This window comes from Cucumis melo, chromosome 9 (assembly GCF_025177605.1).
Source record: "Cucumis melo cultivar AY chromosome 9, USDA_Cmelo_AY_1.0, whole genome shotgun sequence".
Taxonomy (NCBI): Eukaryota; Viridiplantae; Streptophyta; class Magnoliopsida; order Cucurbitales; family Cucurbitaceae; genus Cucumis; species Cucumis melo.
Genome location: NC_066865.1, coordinates 20,045,718 through 20,060,020, shown reverse-complemented (window position 1 = coordinate 20,060,020; position 14,303 = coordinate 20,045,718). Strand labels below are relative to the sequence as shown.

General features: G+C 32.8%; 1 protein-coding gene across 1 annotated transcript; it reads right to left on the bottom strand.

Annotated features, from left to right (window-relative positions):
• Positions 1-1,420: 1,420 nt before the first annotated feature.
• On the bottom strand, positions 1,421-12,627 carry LOC103483035 (uncharacterized). The gene is made up of 11 exons (XM_017048228.2): positions 11,989-12,627; positions 11,339-11,456; positions 10,675-10,988; positions 10,447-10,578; positions 10,273-10,371; positions 9,741-10,191; positions 7,864-8,047; positions 6,234-6,373; positions 4,772-4,897; positions 4,570-4,696; positions 1,421-1,593 (listed from the first exon to the last, which is right to left on the bottom strand). The coding sequence occupies exons 1-11, from the start codon at positions 12,408-12,410 to the stop codon at positions 1,535-1,537; spliced, it is 2,172 nt and encodes a 723-aa protein (XP_016903717.1). The 5' UTR covers positions 12,411-12,627; the 3' UTR covers positions 1,421-1,534.
• Between the last annotated feature and the right edge of the window lie 1,676 nt (positions 12,628-14,303).

Here is a 14,303-nt window from a genome sequence, read left to right as displayed (position 1 = left end):
TTTTTCTTTCTCGTTTAATTTTTTTTATTAAAACTATTTTATTAATAAAATAGTTGAGTGACTTGTATTTTGATTTTGTTTAAATAATATAAATATTGTTGGAACTTATTAAGTATACATAAAGATAATAAAATGTGTAAAGCAAGAAAATATTAAAATCTTTTCTTTAGTTTTTACCTACAAAATCATTAAAAAAAATTATGATATGACAAGGATTAAGTTGTTCAAGTACTAATTAATAATTTACCTGATTACATTTCTTAGCAAAAGAATTATAATATGATTATGATATTTATTTTATTAAATCATTTCTTTTGACAGTAACAATGCATGCCCATATGATTAAAATTGTTCACATTTGCATTAAAAAGTACAATTTAAAATATATGTTTTAATAGTATATTATAATATTTCTAAATTTACTATTCAAATTTTCACGTATTTCAATGTAAATATAAAAAATATTAAAATGACAGTTTCAATTTTATAAAGTTGAGATAAAACTATAATTTTTGTGTTTGTGAGGGCACGTTGTTTACTTGTTTCTTAAAATTTTGAATTAGATTTATAGGTATAGTATATTTTTTGTTTAATATAATTTTGCATTTTAAATTATAAATTCAAATTTTGGATAAAAATAAAATAAAATAAAATATTGTTTTTATTTAGAACTTGCACTTCTAAAAACACAAAACAAAATCAGAATTTCCATTCATATTCCATTTTTTTGAGTTCAATTTTTAAATATTTCATTTCAACTTTTGAACTTTAAACATATATACACACGCACATTTTTAAATCAAAAGTTTGACATAACCCCATCTTTAATCTTGTTAATTCACCACCCAAAAATAGATATCTAAATGAAAAGCTACTGAAACCACATAGAATAAGGTAGATTGCAAATTTCCAAATGGATTAGTATTATGGTTTAACGAGGGGAAAAAACGAAAAACCCCCATAATAACTAAAATATACTTCAATGCAAAACTTTGAAACTTAAAAACGATTTCAAAAGGAAACAATTAAAACAAATCACTTGAAAATTTGAAGGCCAAAGAAAACTAAAAAGTTCAAAGAGAAGTGATTTTGAATTCTACGTAGCTAGATACAACAATCTGCAATCTCAAGATAACAATGGCAATGATAGAATAAACAAAGGTAGAAAGTTCTCAATTTTGTTCACAACTGTCAGTCAAATAGAGGAAGGGTTAGTGGGGAACAGAATCTACAAAGATTTTGATTGACTTCTATTTAACATAACTTGTATTTGTCTTGTTTCACTTTTATCTCTTTTGCTGATCATTTTATTAGAACAGCTGAAAGGAACACATCTCATCAAAGATGAGCTGTTGGAAAAGGGAAGGGCTAGGCAAATAGCATAGAAGAAAATTGACATTCTGACAAACAAACACGTCACTTTAATGGAAAACAACTCAACTTCATTCATATGCGTGTAGACATAAGCATGTTGCTTAAATAGTAACATCAAATGTCTGTGTTTATTTACATTATCATATTTGGCCTTTTTACCTTAAAGAATGCAACATTTCAACACTAACCCCTTTTGGTCCATTCTTCCATCTTCATTACCTGCAACAAGTATGTCCTTTCAAACTTCAATTCCCTACCCTCTTACCGAAAGAAAGCAAAAAGACAAGCAACTGAAAGGGCCTTTAAAAATATTTGAGAATCATGAACAACTTATTAGCACAACCATCTAGCTTGCCTACAAAAGGAAACCATATCTATCAGCAAGTGAGGAGGGGCAATGTTTCTTCAAGAATTTCCGTATGATCTCTAACCAACTAGGTTTCTGGGATAGTTAGTTATGGCTTCAGACTTCAGCACGGGAAAGCAACTTATGTTTTCTTGTAATTTGCAGTTGCAGAGATGATGGATCAAAATTGGAAAGAATAAAAAGGAAAGGTTTGAGGAACATAGAAGGGGCATGGCTCAATGGAGCAATTTCTTCTTTGATCTGCACGGTAAGTATGGGTGAAAAGTACAACTCCTACTTGAATTTATTAAAGGACATGGCCCGAAAGAGATGTTTTACTAACTGGCCCAAGCGAACCACTAACTCCAAAAGTAACAACTGTGGGGACATTTCTCTCAAATTCAACCACATGATGTCACCATCAACAGATGAAGCTCCGTCAAGGACAAATGGTTGATGAGATTGTAAGAATCCTTTATCCTTCCAGATACGGAACCACAGGAGAGCATCTCATGAACCCACCTGATGGATGACACTGAAGTGTCACCAGTGTCACCCCTGATATGCCAGCACGGCAGCACCACTAAAAGCCCCATAAATATCCTCTAATTTAAACAGTTTTTGGTAAGAAGTTTGGAGTTTTAAGTTTGGTTAGCGTATATGTGTTCAAAACTGTATGAACATATCTTACACTTGTTAATGCAATAAATGTTTTAGATATCGGTAGAGATGGCTGATGTGGATCAAGAGGAGATAGTAAGGGTGTGAAAAAAATGGAAAACCAATAATCAAGGACTAACCAGATGGTTCAGCAAGGTTTCATGAGGCATTTGGTTTTTTTCCATCTATTACATTAATCCTTCTTTTTTATCCAGCCTTTTCTTCGGTTTGGGTAACCAAGCTGTTTCAATTTTCAATTTTAATATAGGCATTCAGTTTTATATTGTATTGCAGCACTAAACCAATTTGTCAGTTCGATTCTCGAGGTTGTTATAAATTTATAATGCAGTGTGGTATCCGGTCCCATCCCACCACTCCAAAGAAAAATAATAATAACAAGGCCTCTCGATGTCATGGCAGCTCAAGCAGGAGATAATGGAAGCATTTTCTTAATAACATTTCATCTAGACGCTTAGAAAATCTGGATTTTGGACTAGGCTGCCACTCATAGCTCCAAGCCTATACGCCAGAGCTCCCAAGGGCGAATAATTCTCTATTACACAAATTAAATAGGAAGGAAATTAATTAAGCAGGATTATCATGCATAAAATATGCCAACTTTGAACATTCCTCTCACATGCACTAGTTCCCTTTCGATAATTAGAACTTAGAAGTCCTCTGTCTTTACTTGGGTGTGCTACTGGGAGCCTGGAGAATCCATAAATTTTCAGAAGAAAGACTGATGCACGAGTGCTATGCTTCAAGGCAGCATATTACTGTTGAAATCTCGGTCTTGCAAGAACATCCCATACCTCCTATCTAGATTCAATATGCCTTGGCAACTTGTTACGAGTTGATGAAAAAAAAAAAGAAGAAAAAGAAGACATCTTCTGAAAAGAGACGGCAGTGAAAAAGGTTATCGTCAGGTTGGATGGGAGATCATTATTTTTTAAAGCTGGTCTTGGTAGAGGTGGCCTGAAGCACAGAATTGCTTTTGTAATCGAGATGGAGATGACGGTCAGATTCAAAGGCAATGTAACCCTTACGGGTTAGATTTTTATTAGTATATAGGGGTTGATGAAGTGGCTGGAAACTGTAAGTTCCTATAATGCCCCAAGTAATTGGGTGTATATTTCCATATGCATTCTGGAAGTAGGCTTGTGCTTAAAATGGTCAGAGAAGATAGAATTAAGTTTTGGGAAGCTTATTGTTGGAAGAACTATATCCAATTATTTTCCCTGGACTCCATGGTTTCACATAACCCAAAGAACGATTCATATGCCAACAGGATAGCTTGTGATGAGGGTTACCAGAAGTTCAATTTCAAAAGAACCCCTTTCTCTTTGAAGCACAGGCCCATGGATGGGCCACTCTTTATAACTTAACCCAACACCAGTTATGTGGAGTTGAACCTTGGACATGTCAATCCAATTCACTCGTACGTCTTTCCAATCAGCTTTTACATTTGTACCTGGCAATATAGATGAACCCGACCCTCTCAATTGCAAACCAAATGGCAAACCCCCAAAAAAGTTGAGTTTTTCCTTTGCACTCAGGTGCCCGGGCATATTTACACTAGAAACAGAATAAGGATGGAGTTCCCAAGCTTTGCTTTATATCTTAACTGATGCATTATGCATATCGTTTTGAAGACCAAGACCATAATTCATTTTCTTTCACTTCCAATTCATCCTACTCCAGTAGACTGCTCAATAGCTCTGGATTTGAAATTGTGTTTCCTCAAGATAGCAAACAAGCTGTTTGCCAACTCCTTTGAAGCCATACTTTCAATGATTAAGCTGATGGTTAAAAGATTAATGCCATGAATTTGATCGTGTAGGAGATGCGAGCAAAAAATAGTCAAACAGTTTTGAGGACAATATGCAGGAACCTAGATGTTTTGGGATATACCTAGATTTCTAGAACCAAATTGGAGTACTGGCTCCAATCATTTTTGCATACAGATCTTTTTTGTTTTAAACAATTGAAGAGTCATCTTGGAACCTCCTTGACTGGATAGCCTTATTGGTTGTAATCTTCTTGACTGGACATAGTATATCCATCTTTCCTCAAATACAGTTTTTTTTTTTATGATAATTAAAGAAGCATGCAAATAATAATTATATTAAATATGCTTTATATTCGAAAGAGAGGGATGTGCTCTCCATGATGAGAGGTGAATAACTCACCTTCAGAAGGCTGACTTAGTCTCCTGTTCTGGGGAGAAGTCATTTCTTTCTTCAATTGCATTAATATGTCCTCCATTGTATGCTCCCTTTGCCAATTAGCAAGCATGGGGAAAAGGCTTGGTTCCACCTAGTCATACAGATGGGCCATCAATTTATCTTCAGTCACATCATAAAAAAAGTGCTTCACAAAATTATCACATACCACCCCAGTTTCTGGATTGACACAGGTCATATTAACCCGTGTTTGAAATCTAACATTTGGAGGATTATCGGGATAATCCTGTCCGCAGAATAACTTGAGTTGATAGATGCGTCCTTCATGAACAGTCTGCAAAGTAAGAAGGCAGTGCTTCAATTTACAATTTTGTTAGAATGTAACCTAACAAGAGATACTCAACAACACACAAACAACCCAAGAAAAATCAAATATGGAAATATATTGAAATATATTCTATAATATCACAAGAACAAGTAACAAGTAACAATCCAAGAAAAATCAAATATGGAAATATATTGAAATATATTCTATAATATCACAAGAACAAGTAACAAGTAACTCTACCCTTTCGAGAGGGATAGACTCTCCCGAATCCCCATACAACGAAATTCTACTATAAAATACTTCACACCTTTCCCTAATCCCCTCACCTCCTATTTACAGCAAAATAACCTAACCTACTTCCTATCTATTTACTAATATGCCCCAACTAACAACCACAGTAATATTCTCCTAATAACTCTACTATTTCTATCACTAGGGGTCTTACAAATTTCTTTCATCCCCTCCCAATAATAACAATAAAGAAGAATACATCAATTTCCACCGTTGCAATGGCACTGTGATGCTGAAGACGACTGTTTTATCAACAAGAGAGCAGAAATCAGAAACACCAGTTTCCTTTAATTGTGAATTTTTAGGTAAAGACAGTCAGGATATTAATAACGTAACTACATTACTAATCAAAACTGAGCACTTTTTGGGAGTTTTAGGAGGTAGAAACTGAAGATAGAATTTACCCAGTAAAAGAACAGAGGAAACACAAAGACCAGAGAATAATGTACTCAGAAGAAAATCAATTCAGATCGTTTAAAAATCCCAGGGACATATATAAGGTCAGATGAGATCCCGTATACTCAACTCCAAAATTTTACTCCTTCAGCATGGTAATAGCAAGAATGCAGGCTAACTACATGCTAAAACCTTCCTGTGGTGAATTAATAATCCTATTTAAAATTTAAAATGTTAAGAATGGCATGAAGCTTTTCTTAATCTGCAGACCTCCAGTGGTCCAGTCACACATAACCAAGATTAACTCACAGTTTGCTTATGCTCTAACAAATAAAAGAATACAGGGAAAAACAAAAAGTGACATAAAGAAAAAGAAGTCCTCAACCAAAGGGAACTAAAAGAACAACAGAAAACAAAAAAAACACAAGAAAATTAGAAAAGGGAACTAAAAAGGGAAAAATATTTTAAAAACAACCAGCATTTTTCATTTTTCAAAATTTTTGTGAACATTTCTGTGAAATGCTACTTGAAGCTGTGAAGATGTTCATATTTCCATCATTGTTTGTCACTATCCATATCAACGTATATAAAGGCTGATTCAAATGCCATATGAGACCAAAAAAAAAGAAGTAAAAGGGATGAAAAATGAAATTACGTTAGGTGGCCCAATAATAGTTCCTGTCCAAGACGCCATATAGATATCATCAGCATCATCCATTCCATAACTCACAGTTCCATCTCCAATTCCTTTTTCACCTCTTTCAAGTTCTTCCAGTAATCTGAAGTTTCGAGGAACTGCACAAAATGAAAATATTGTTAACATTGGAGTTTTTTTAGAAACAACTTTCATTGAGATAAAATAAAAGAATACAAAGGGTGTTATATTTAGAGTTCATAGTGCAACAAGTACAAACTTTTCATTAAGATAGTACCAATAAGTCAATAACTAAAGAGTAAGTCATGGTTTGTCTGAGTCTTATTTTATTTTATTCTATTCTATTTTATTGATTTATTTTTGGAACATAAGAAAACAACATTTTGAGTAGTGTTCTTAAACATAAAACCAAGTCCGGAAAGAAAGAGGATAAACTTCTGAAAACAAAGAGGATAAAGGGCTCATAATTCACAAATAATTGTTTAAGCCCTTACTTCTGAGCTTAAAGTGGAAAAGGCAAGCATTTTCTATATGCTTCACATGCCAGCATCATCAGAATAATAAATACAGGCAGTTTCATTTTGTGATTATAGTCAACAACAAGGCCGTTATAACAAAAAGTATAATATATTGACACCCACTTGATTTGATTATAAAAAAAAGTAAAATATATTAACACCCTCTTGATTTAATTATTTCCTGACAGATCAAACCAAGCCACTCTGCTAAATGAATCTAACTTATTAATATAACGACATATACCCTCCATCCGGCTTCTAATGAGACTACTTCAGAAACTACATCTTATCTAACAAGTAAGAAATCCATAACAAAATTAGATTGAAAAAAAATCGTAAGAGTCAGTGAAAAACTCCAGCAAGTGAATGAACCCAAGGAATTTCATACATTGTAACTATAGTTGAATACAATCACTCGAAGAAGTAAAGCTATACGATTAAACCCATAAGCAGAAGTCCAATGTCACATATAATTCCACAAGTCTCTGCTGCTCAAACAGCAATCCTCATATACACCTTCATTTACTGTCCTCCAACCATGACAATCTTTCATAGGGTAATTGGCATCTTGTCAATAAATTACAGATTGTCAAAAAAAAAAACATTAAATATCAATTTTTAATGAGAAACCAGGAATAAGATAGTAAAGGAAATTAAACAATCAGATGCTCCTTCAAATTATCTATCTATTATAAGTTATAACCCATACAACATAATACAAAGCAAAAAGTAAAACGTCAAGGATTAAGAAAACAGTGAGTATACCCCAACCTACAGAACCAAAATCACCACACTATCTTCAATTCGGAGTAAACCACCAAACAAAGATATACCCAAACATTCCTAACCACAACATTAGCAACCCAGCTAAATAAAACAAAATCTGAACTAACGAACGTAGTTTCCACTTCCATCACACTTACTTATAGGAGGAAAAACCAAAATAGAAGTTGATTAATGATTACCAAACAGAAAAATAAGTCCAACATCCCGGAGAAGAAGAAGAAATAATTGTCAGAAGCACAATTGACATTAAAAAAACAAAAAAAAACCTAACAAGAGAGAAAATGTGGGATTGTGCAATTGAAATTAGAAGCGTTTGAAAGACTTACCAACAACTTTCGCGGCTTCATCACCCATTTTTTGAAGCTCGGGGTACTGAGTTAGGGTTCCGAAAGTTAAAGAAGCAAGTGTAGAGAGAGAAAGCGTGTCATAAAAGATAGATGGGAGAGATAAAACAGTCAACCGCTGTTCATAAGCAAAAGGTTGGAGAAAAGAGGCCAAAAAGTTGAGTAATAATCAATCACGTGCTTTGCAGCCTATGATAGTTTCTTTCGCCTGTAGATCACAGCCGTTCAATTGATCTTAACCATTGACTGTGGCTGAAGCGGTGGCGCGGATTTGATCGTAGCCTTTCATTCATAATTCCGTAAAGTCATAAATTAAATTCATTTTTTTATATTTTTAAAAAATATATTAAATTCGATTTTGACTTTAATCTCGTTTTTAAAGCTTATTATTATTATTATTTTTAATAAAAAGAACCATTATTTTATTTTGTCTGTATGTATGTAATTGATTGATTTAGTTTAAATGCATTCTTTTCTTTTTTTAGCATTAATTTAATCTGCTTCTTTTTCTAAATAATAAGGATCATGATCAAAAGACAAATGGATCAATAGATGATTTAGAATAGCATATGAAGCTTAGGTTAAAAGACTTTAAATAAATAAGAAAGTTAAGATACTAGACCACGGTTTAAATACCATTTATAATTAAAAGATGAATTACTTTAATTAAAAATTAGTATACTCCATTGAATAAACTAAAAGTTAAAACGAGAAGAAAATTGGTTAAAATATTAAATTGTTTTCAACTATAATAAAATGAATCAAAATATTTATAAAATATAGTAAAATTTTAAAAACTCCTTATCAATTTTATATAATTGTTTATCAAACGTTCAATGATATACTTCTATCAATATTTATCATTGATATATTATAAAATTTTGTGATATTTATAAATATTTTCAACAATTTTATCATTTACTATAATTTTTAAAAAATATTAATAGTGATTTAGGATCAAGATTGTTTTCCATTTTATCTTATTTTATTTTTTTATTGGAAGGCTTCCAAGTTGAATGATAAATTAAAATTAAAAATTATTCAACAAAACGGTCCCCAATTTGATTATATAATTAAATCATTTTTTTTTAGAATAATAATAATAAATAATGTGTAAGTTGCAATGTTGCATTTTAAATTTTCCAACTAAAAACAAAATAAGGATCGCAACATCACAGAAGGAAAGAAAAAGACAGATAGGGTGATTTCGTGATGAATTGTTGTTATTATTATTATTGTTTTGCCTGTATAAAGCGATGATGTTTAGCATAAGTTAAAATTGATTTTATACAAATTTAAAATAATTTAAAATTGATTTTAGTTAAATTTAAAATCACTGTAAATTGATTTCGAAAGGATTAATTGGTATAGAGTTGAGTAATAGTTATCTAATTAAGTTTTGTTAAATATTGTCGTTAAGTTATTTGTGAAAATATCTTTTTAATCTTTGACTAAAAGATGATAATGGATCATATTTTGAATTTTCTTTTCATACTTATAATACATCATTTTTTCTAAAAAAAAAAATCAACCATGCATATAAATTTAACAATAAAAACAGATATTTATCATAATTATGTAGTTAAATAATTCTCAAAATAGAAAAGAAATTCTACCTGTCACTTTTGAAACCAACCATAATTATTCACAATCACTTCTAAATATATGAAAATCATTTTAAAAGTTTAGAATCGAACATAAATAAACCAATTATACAAAAAATAAGGATACTTAAATATCCTTTTCTAAAATCACAACTTCAACAATCTCTCACACAGCTAAAAGGAATATGATGGTTTTCTATTCAGCAAAGAGAAAATTGATTTGGATGAACTTCTGGTCCACGAGTATGCAACCTATTTGCTTGATTCTGGCTTGTGTCCAAACCATTCCATTATGTCTTCATCATCAGAAGATTCAACAAACTCAAATCTTCTTTCAATATTGTTAGATCTCAAGATTAGATCTTCTTCTTTCTCTACTGCATTTTCCATGATTTTTCTCTTCTCTAACATCTCCACTTTCCTTCTTTCTTGTCTTTCTGAACTACCAGAAGAGCGAGCGATAGGAAAATCTAGAAATCCAGAATCATCTTCACTCTCATTTTCACCAAATCTCCACATCCAACCATCATTTTTTCTACCTGCATTATTTCCAACTTCGCCAAAAGAGAGTTTAGGCTTACTGAAACTGTAGTTTTCATTCTCAGCTGCAGGTCCAGCAGAAACGCTTTGCGTATTTAGTGCTTTCCGCCGTTGGTGATCACACCTCAAGCATTGCGTGTTCTTTCGAAAATTGATATAATTGCACCTATGAAGTTAGGTAACTAAAGTTTGATTCAAACATTCAAGGATACCATAGATAGGTCGTGAAAGTGAGAAAAGGACTCACGATTCGCATTCCCATTCCCCTTGATTCAGCCGTCGGTTCAAAGGCTTCTCTTTGCATTGCAAACATGTAGAATTCTTAGCAAAGTTCAAGAAATTACACCTGCAGATATGTTGTCTCTATAAGAAAAAGAATCACACTTCAAAATCTTAAGGAAATCCACGTGGAGTTTATTACGTCTCACAAATCCAGTCGCCCTTCTTCAATGGAAGATTGACTTGATCCTCATTAAGTTTCCGAAGTCTCTCGAGGAATATATAGCCACAGCGTAAGCACTTGACGTTTCTAGAAAAGTTGAAAAAGTTGCATCTACCAAACGAAGAATGGAAAGAAAATCCATTATGCACATTTGAGACATATGAAGTGGATGAATGTAACTTATGACAAATAGTTAGTTATGTATACTTTGGACAATGCCAGTCGCCTCGTGTCACCGGAGCACTTGTGTCATGATTTTCTGCTGAAGTAGCCTCCTTAGACTTTAGAAGATCAGATTCACGTTCTCCTGTACTATGTTCAACAATATCTTTCAACAGCTTTCTAACAGAGTCATTGGCCTTTTTGTCCAGACATGGTCTGTTCTCCACTATAGCAGAGATGTGATCAAGCCCATAAAATAACAAAACGCGCATGACATCCAAGGTCCGACCTCCTTCATCTCCACATGCCTTTGCATATGCCCTCTCACATTCTCTTTGCAGGTCACAATAACTGCAGACCTACTAAGAAGCCTAATCATATTAAAGATGATATAAAGTTCCAGAAATCGTAAAAACTGTTGTGCTTGAAGAAAGATGAATTGGAGTTCATAAATACAACGAAAACTATTTTATTCATATTCCAGCGTAAGGGAGAAATTATAAATATAATCCCTTATGTTAAGCATTGGATCCATTTAGTCTTCAATCCCTAAACAGAATGTTTATATGGCATATCCATTACACTAATGTTGGCTAAGTTGTGATTTTATAGATAGGTGATAGATTTGCAGACAGTAACAAAATAGTAGTACTCAACGTTAAAGGTAGTAATTGCATGTGGCATAAACGGTAGGAAATTCAATACATACATTTCCCTCATCAATGCCCAAATGTGCTCTGAGACGCTTTCCTGAGTTCACAACTTTCCTATCTGTGCTTGGGCATCCACATCCTGCAATCACCTGTAAGTCTTTCCTGGACAAGCACCTGGAAGAAAAGATATTGCACTTTCTCAGACATGTGACAAAAGGAAACTGCAACAAAAGATGAGAAATTAAATAGATACTTATTCTTCTTGGTACTTAAACCCAACTTAGTAGGCTGTTTTTACACATCAGGAAAGATGATACCAAAAAAGAACTCAATTCTTTTTAAAAGAATGGTAAGCTTTACTTCAGAGAGTACTAATATTGCACAAACATTCTAGCAAGACAAGAGATCATGGATATAGCATTTTTTATGAAAATAAAAAGATGCAATAAGAAGAAAGAACAGTAAAGAAAGTCACGGTAACATTCAAAGTTCGGGTTAGTCTCTAACTTGGCATTGCAGCAATAAACCTGTTTGATTAACGACACTCTTCAAAACCAAGGAGTTCGTAGACATATTTGGAGCCCAAAAAGAAACGAGATATAACACCCTTTTTTTTTTGTTCAAAAAACATGATTTTGACAATAGCGTTGGACTCTCAGGCAATTTATCAAACAGATAGAGTGCATTATTCAAAATACCATATTACCGTATCAGGTCAGACCGATCCCTCGCGAAATCAAGAGACGCAGTCCGAATATGGTTGAAATCTTTTGCACCCAATTCGGCATTCAGAAACGGGATCCTGTCTCCTTCAAAGTACCCTTTCTTTGACAAACATTCCATGAAGTCCACCCATTCCGGCCATGGGTCTATCTGAACTTTAAACTCCCTTGCTTTTGAAACCTCTCTAATATCAACCTGTTCTTCAGAAATCCAGCGTCTTCGAGATCTGGGTGGCCGATAACCGAGCTTGTCGGAATCGAGTTCCAGCTCCGAATCTGAGGCCAGATTTTTGTCAGAACCATGAAAGAGTACAAACGGAGTGAGAAGTTTAGGAGTTCTGAGAGTGAAATTGATTAATTTGTGAGTTGAAATATTGATATTCATAATCCGGAAGATTTTTTCCATTTGAAATTCGAGATTTGCGAAGAACCCTTTGGAATTTTGGCGGGGAACTTCAAAGGTTCTAACTGTCGATCTGGAAAAACGATTACAAACAATTTTTAGTGTGAATTTACAGGCGTGTTTGGTAACACCAATACCTTATTCCTGCCCCGAGTTTCGAATGTTTGGATACTTGGAAAAGAAAAACACCACTGTTATTTTACATATTCAACCACACTCTATGCTTTTTAACTTGCAGTTATATCATAGTATTGTCTGATGTCTTTTATACAATCACATAGTTTGTATTCACAACTATCTTCTTTCAACGGTAGATTGATACGTCTTTTGCACAACCTATAGTACTACTAATTATAAAGGCCGACATTCTACCGTGACTTGTCAACATCATTCGGAAAAAATACAGGAGGTCACCCAACATAGAATTAGTCCAAGCCAAGCACACTTAACTTTGGAGTTTATAATCAAACCACCGAAAAGGAATGTCACCTTGTTGGTATAAGTAGTAACTTTTAAATTTTTTTAAGTCTTCCTTAACTTTAATTTTCATGTCCTCAGATCCCTTTCATTTAGATATGATATTAGTTTATTCATGTCTTCTTCCTAAACTCAGGCGTTACAACAAATTTCGAGAAACGTGTGCTTTTTCCAACCAATAAAACATACACATGCTTGAGACAAATCTATGTCAATAATAAGAAACAAAGCCCTCGAGACAAATTTACTTTAAAAGAGATAGAAGTATATAACAAATATCAGAGAGGTTGAAATAGAGTCGTAAATAATTTAATACAATTTAAATTTGTTAAATGTGAATAACAACACAATAATCAAGTTAAAGAAAGAGAAAGGAAAACATAATACTCATAAATGTGAGAAAGAAAGACATTATCTACGCTTCTGTCTAAAAAATAAAACAAATAAAAAAGTAGTCTCTAAACGAAAATCCATCCTTTCATCAATATTGGATAGAATTAATTAAGTAAACAACAAAGAAAATGAAGAGAATGATTCTCATTTAATTTCTTTCAAACAAATGTGACTCAGCTTGTAATAAAAATCTAACCCATAACTATTTCAATTGAACTAACTTCCCAAGAAAACAATTATATACAACTCTCCAAACTTTTCAATATCTCTTTTTTAATCTGTATAGGGAAGATATAGTTGCCAACTTTGGCAAAACTAAAAGAAATATGATAATTAAAAGTAAGCAATAGTAGGGCAAAGGAAGCAAACATATTATTCCCCACATTCTATTTTTGACCAACAAAAACCAAAGCCAACAACCTTTAGGGCATCCTCCTCCTCCTCCTCCTCTTCCTCTTCCTCTTCCTCTTCCTCTTCCTCTTCCTCTTCCAAAGATTAAACAAAAAGGAAAAATATCAAACAACTTGGGAAGCCCATCTCCTAAGCTTCTCCTCACCCTCACCAATGGTTGTCTTTCAAATTGCCCTACACTACACATATTAGGTAAGGGCAGAAATGTCTTTTGGGACCCACTTCTATGCTTCCTTCCTTTTTTTTCTTTTGACCTTTTGGCCCATTTTGTATCGACAAACAATAGGTACATCTTCAGTTGCATCTATTTTACCAACTATTTCTTGAAAACATTTAAATTTATATATATGAATTTCATTTTCTTTGTTTTTGTTTTTGAAAATTAAGTCTTATTTCTTCTCTATGTTTTACATTGATTTGAATCTTTCTTAAATACAATTATTAAATTCTTAATCGAGTTCCAAAAACAAAAACAACTTTTCGAAAGTTACTTTTTTTTTTAGTTTTTAAAATTTGGCCTGCTTTTAAAATCATCATAGAATACAGATAATAAAGGAAAAAAGTTGGAGTGAAAGTAGTATCTAGAAATTTAATTTTAAAAAGAATATTAAAAAA

What these genes read in the sequence shown, in the direction of transcription:
- LOC103483035 (XM_017048228.2), bottom strand. Translation starts at nt 12,410, where the DNA reads ATGGAAAAAATCTTCCGGATTATGAATATCAATATTTCAACTCACAAA. An exon ending in GGCGACTGGATTTGTGAGAC is followed by an intron (nt 10,372 to 10,446) that starts GTAATAAACTCC and finishes ACATATCTGCAG; the next exon opens with GTGTAATTTCTTGAACTTTG. An exon ending in GGGGAATGGGAATGCGAATC is followed by an intron (nt 10,192 to 10,272) that starts GTGAGTCCTTTT and finishes CTAACTTCATAG; the next exon opens with GTGCAATTATATCAATTTTC.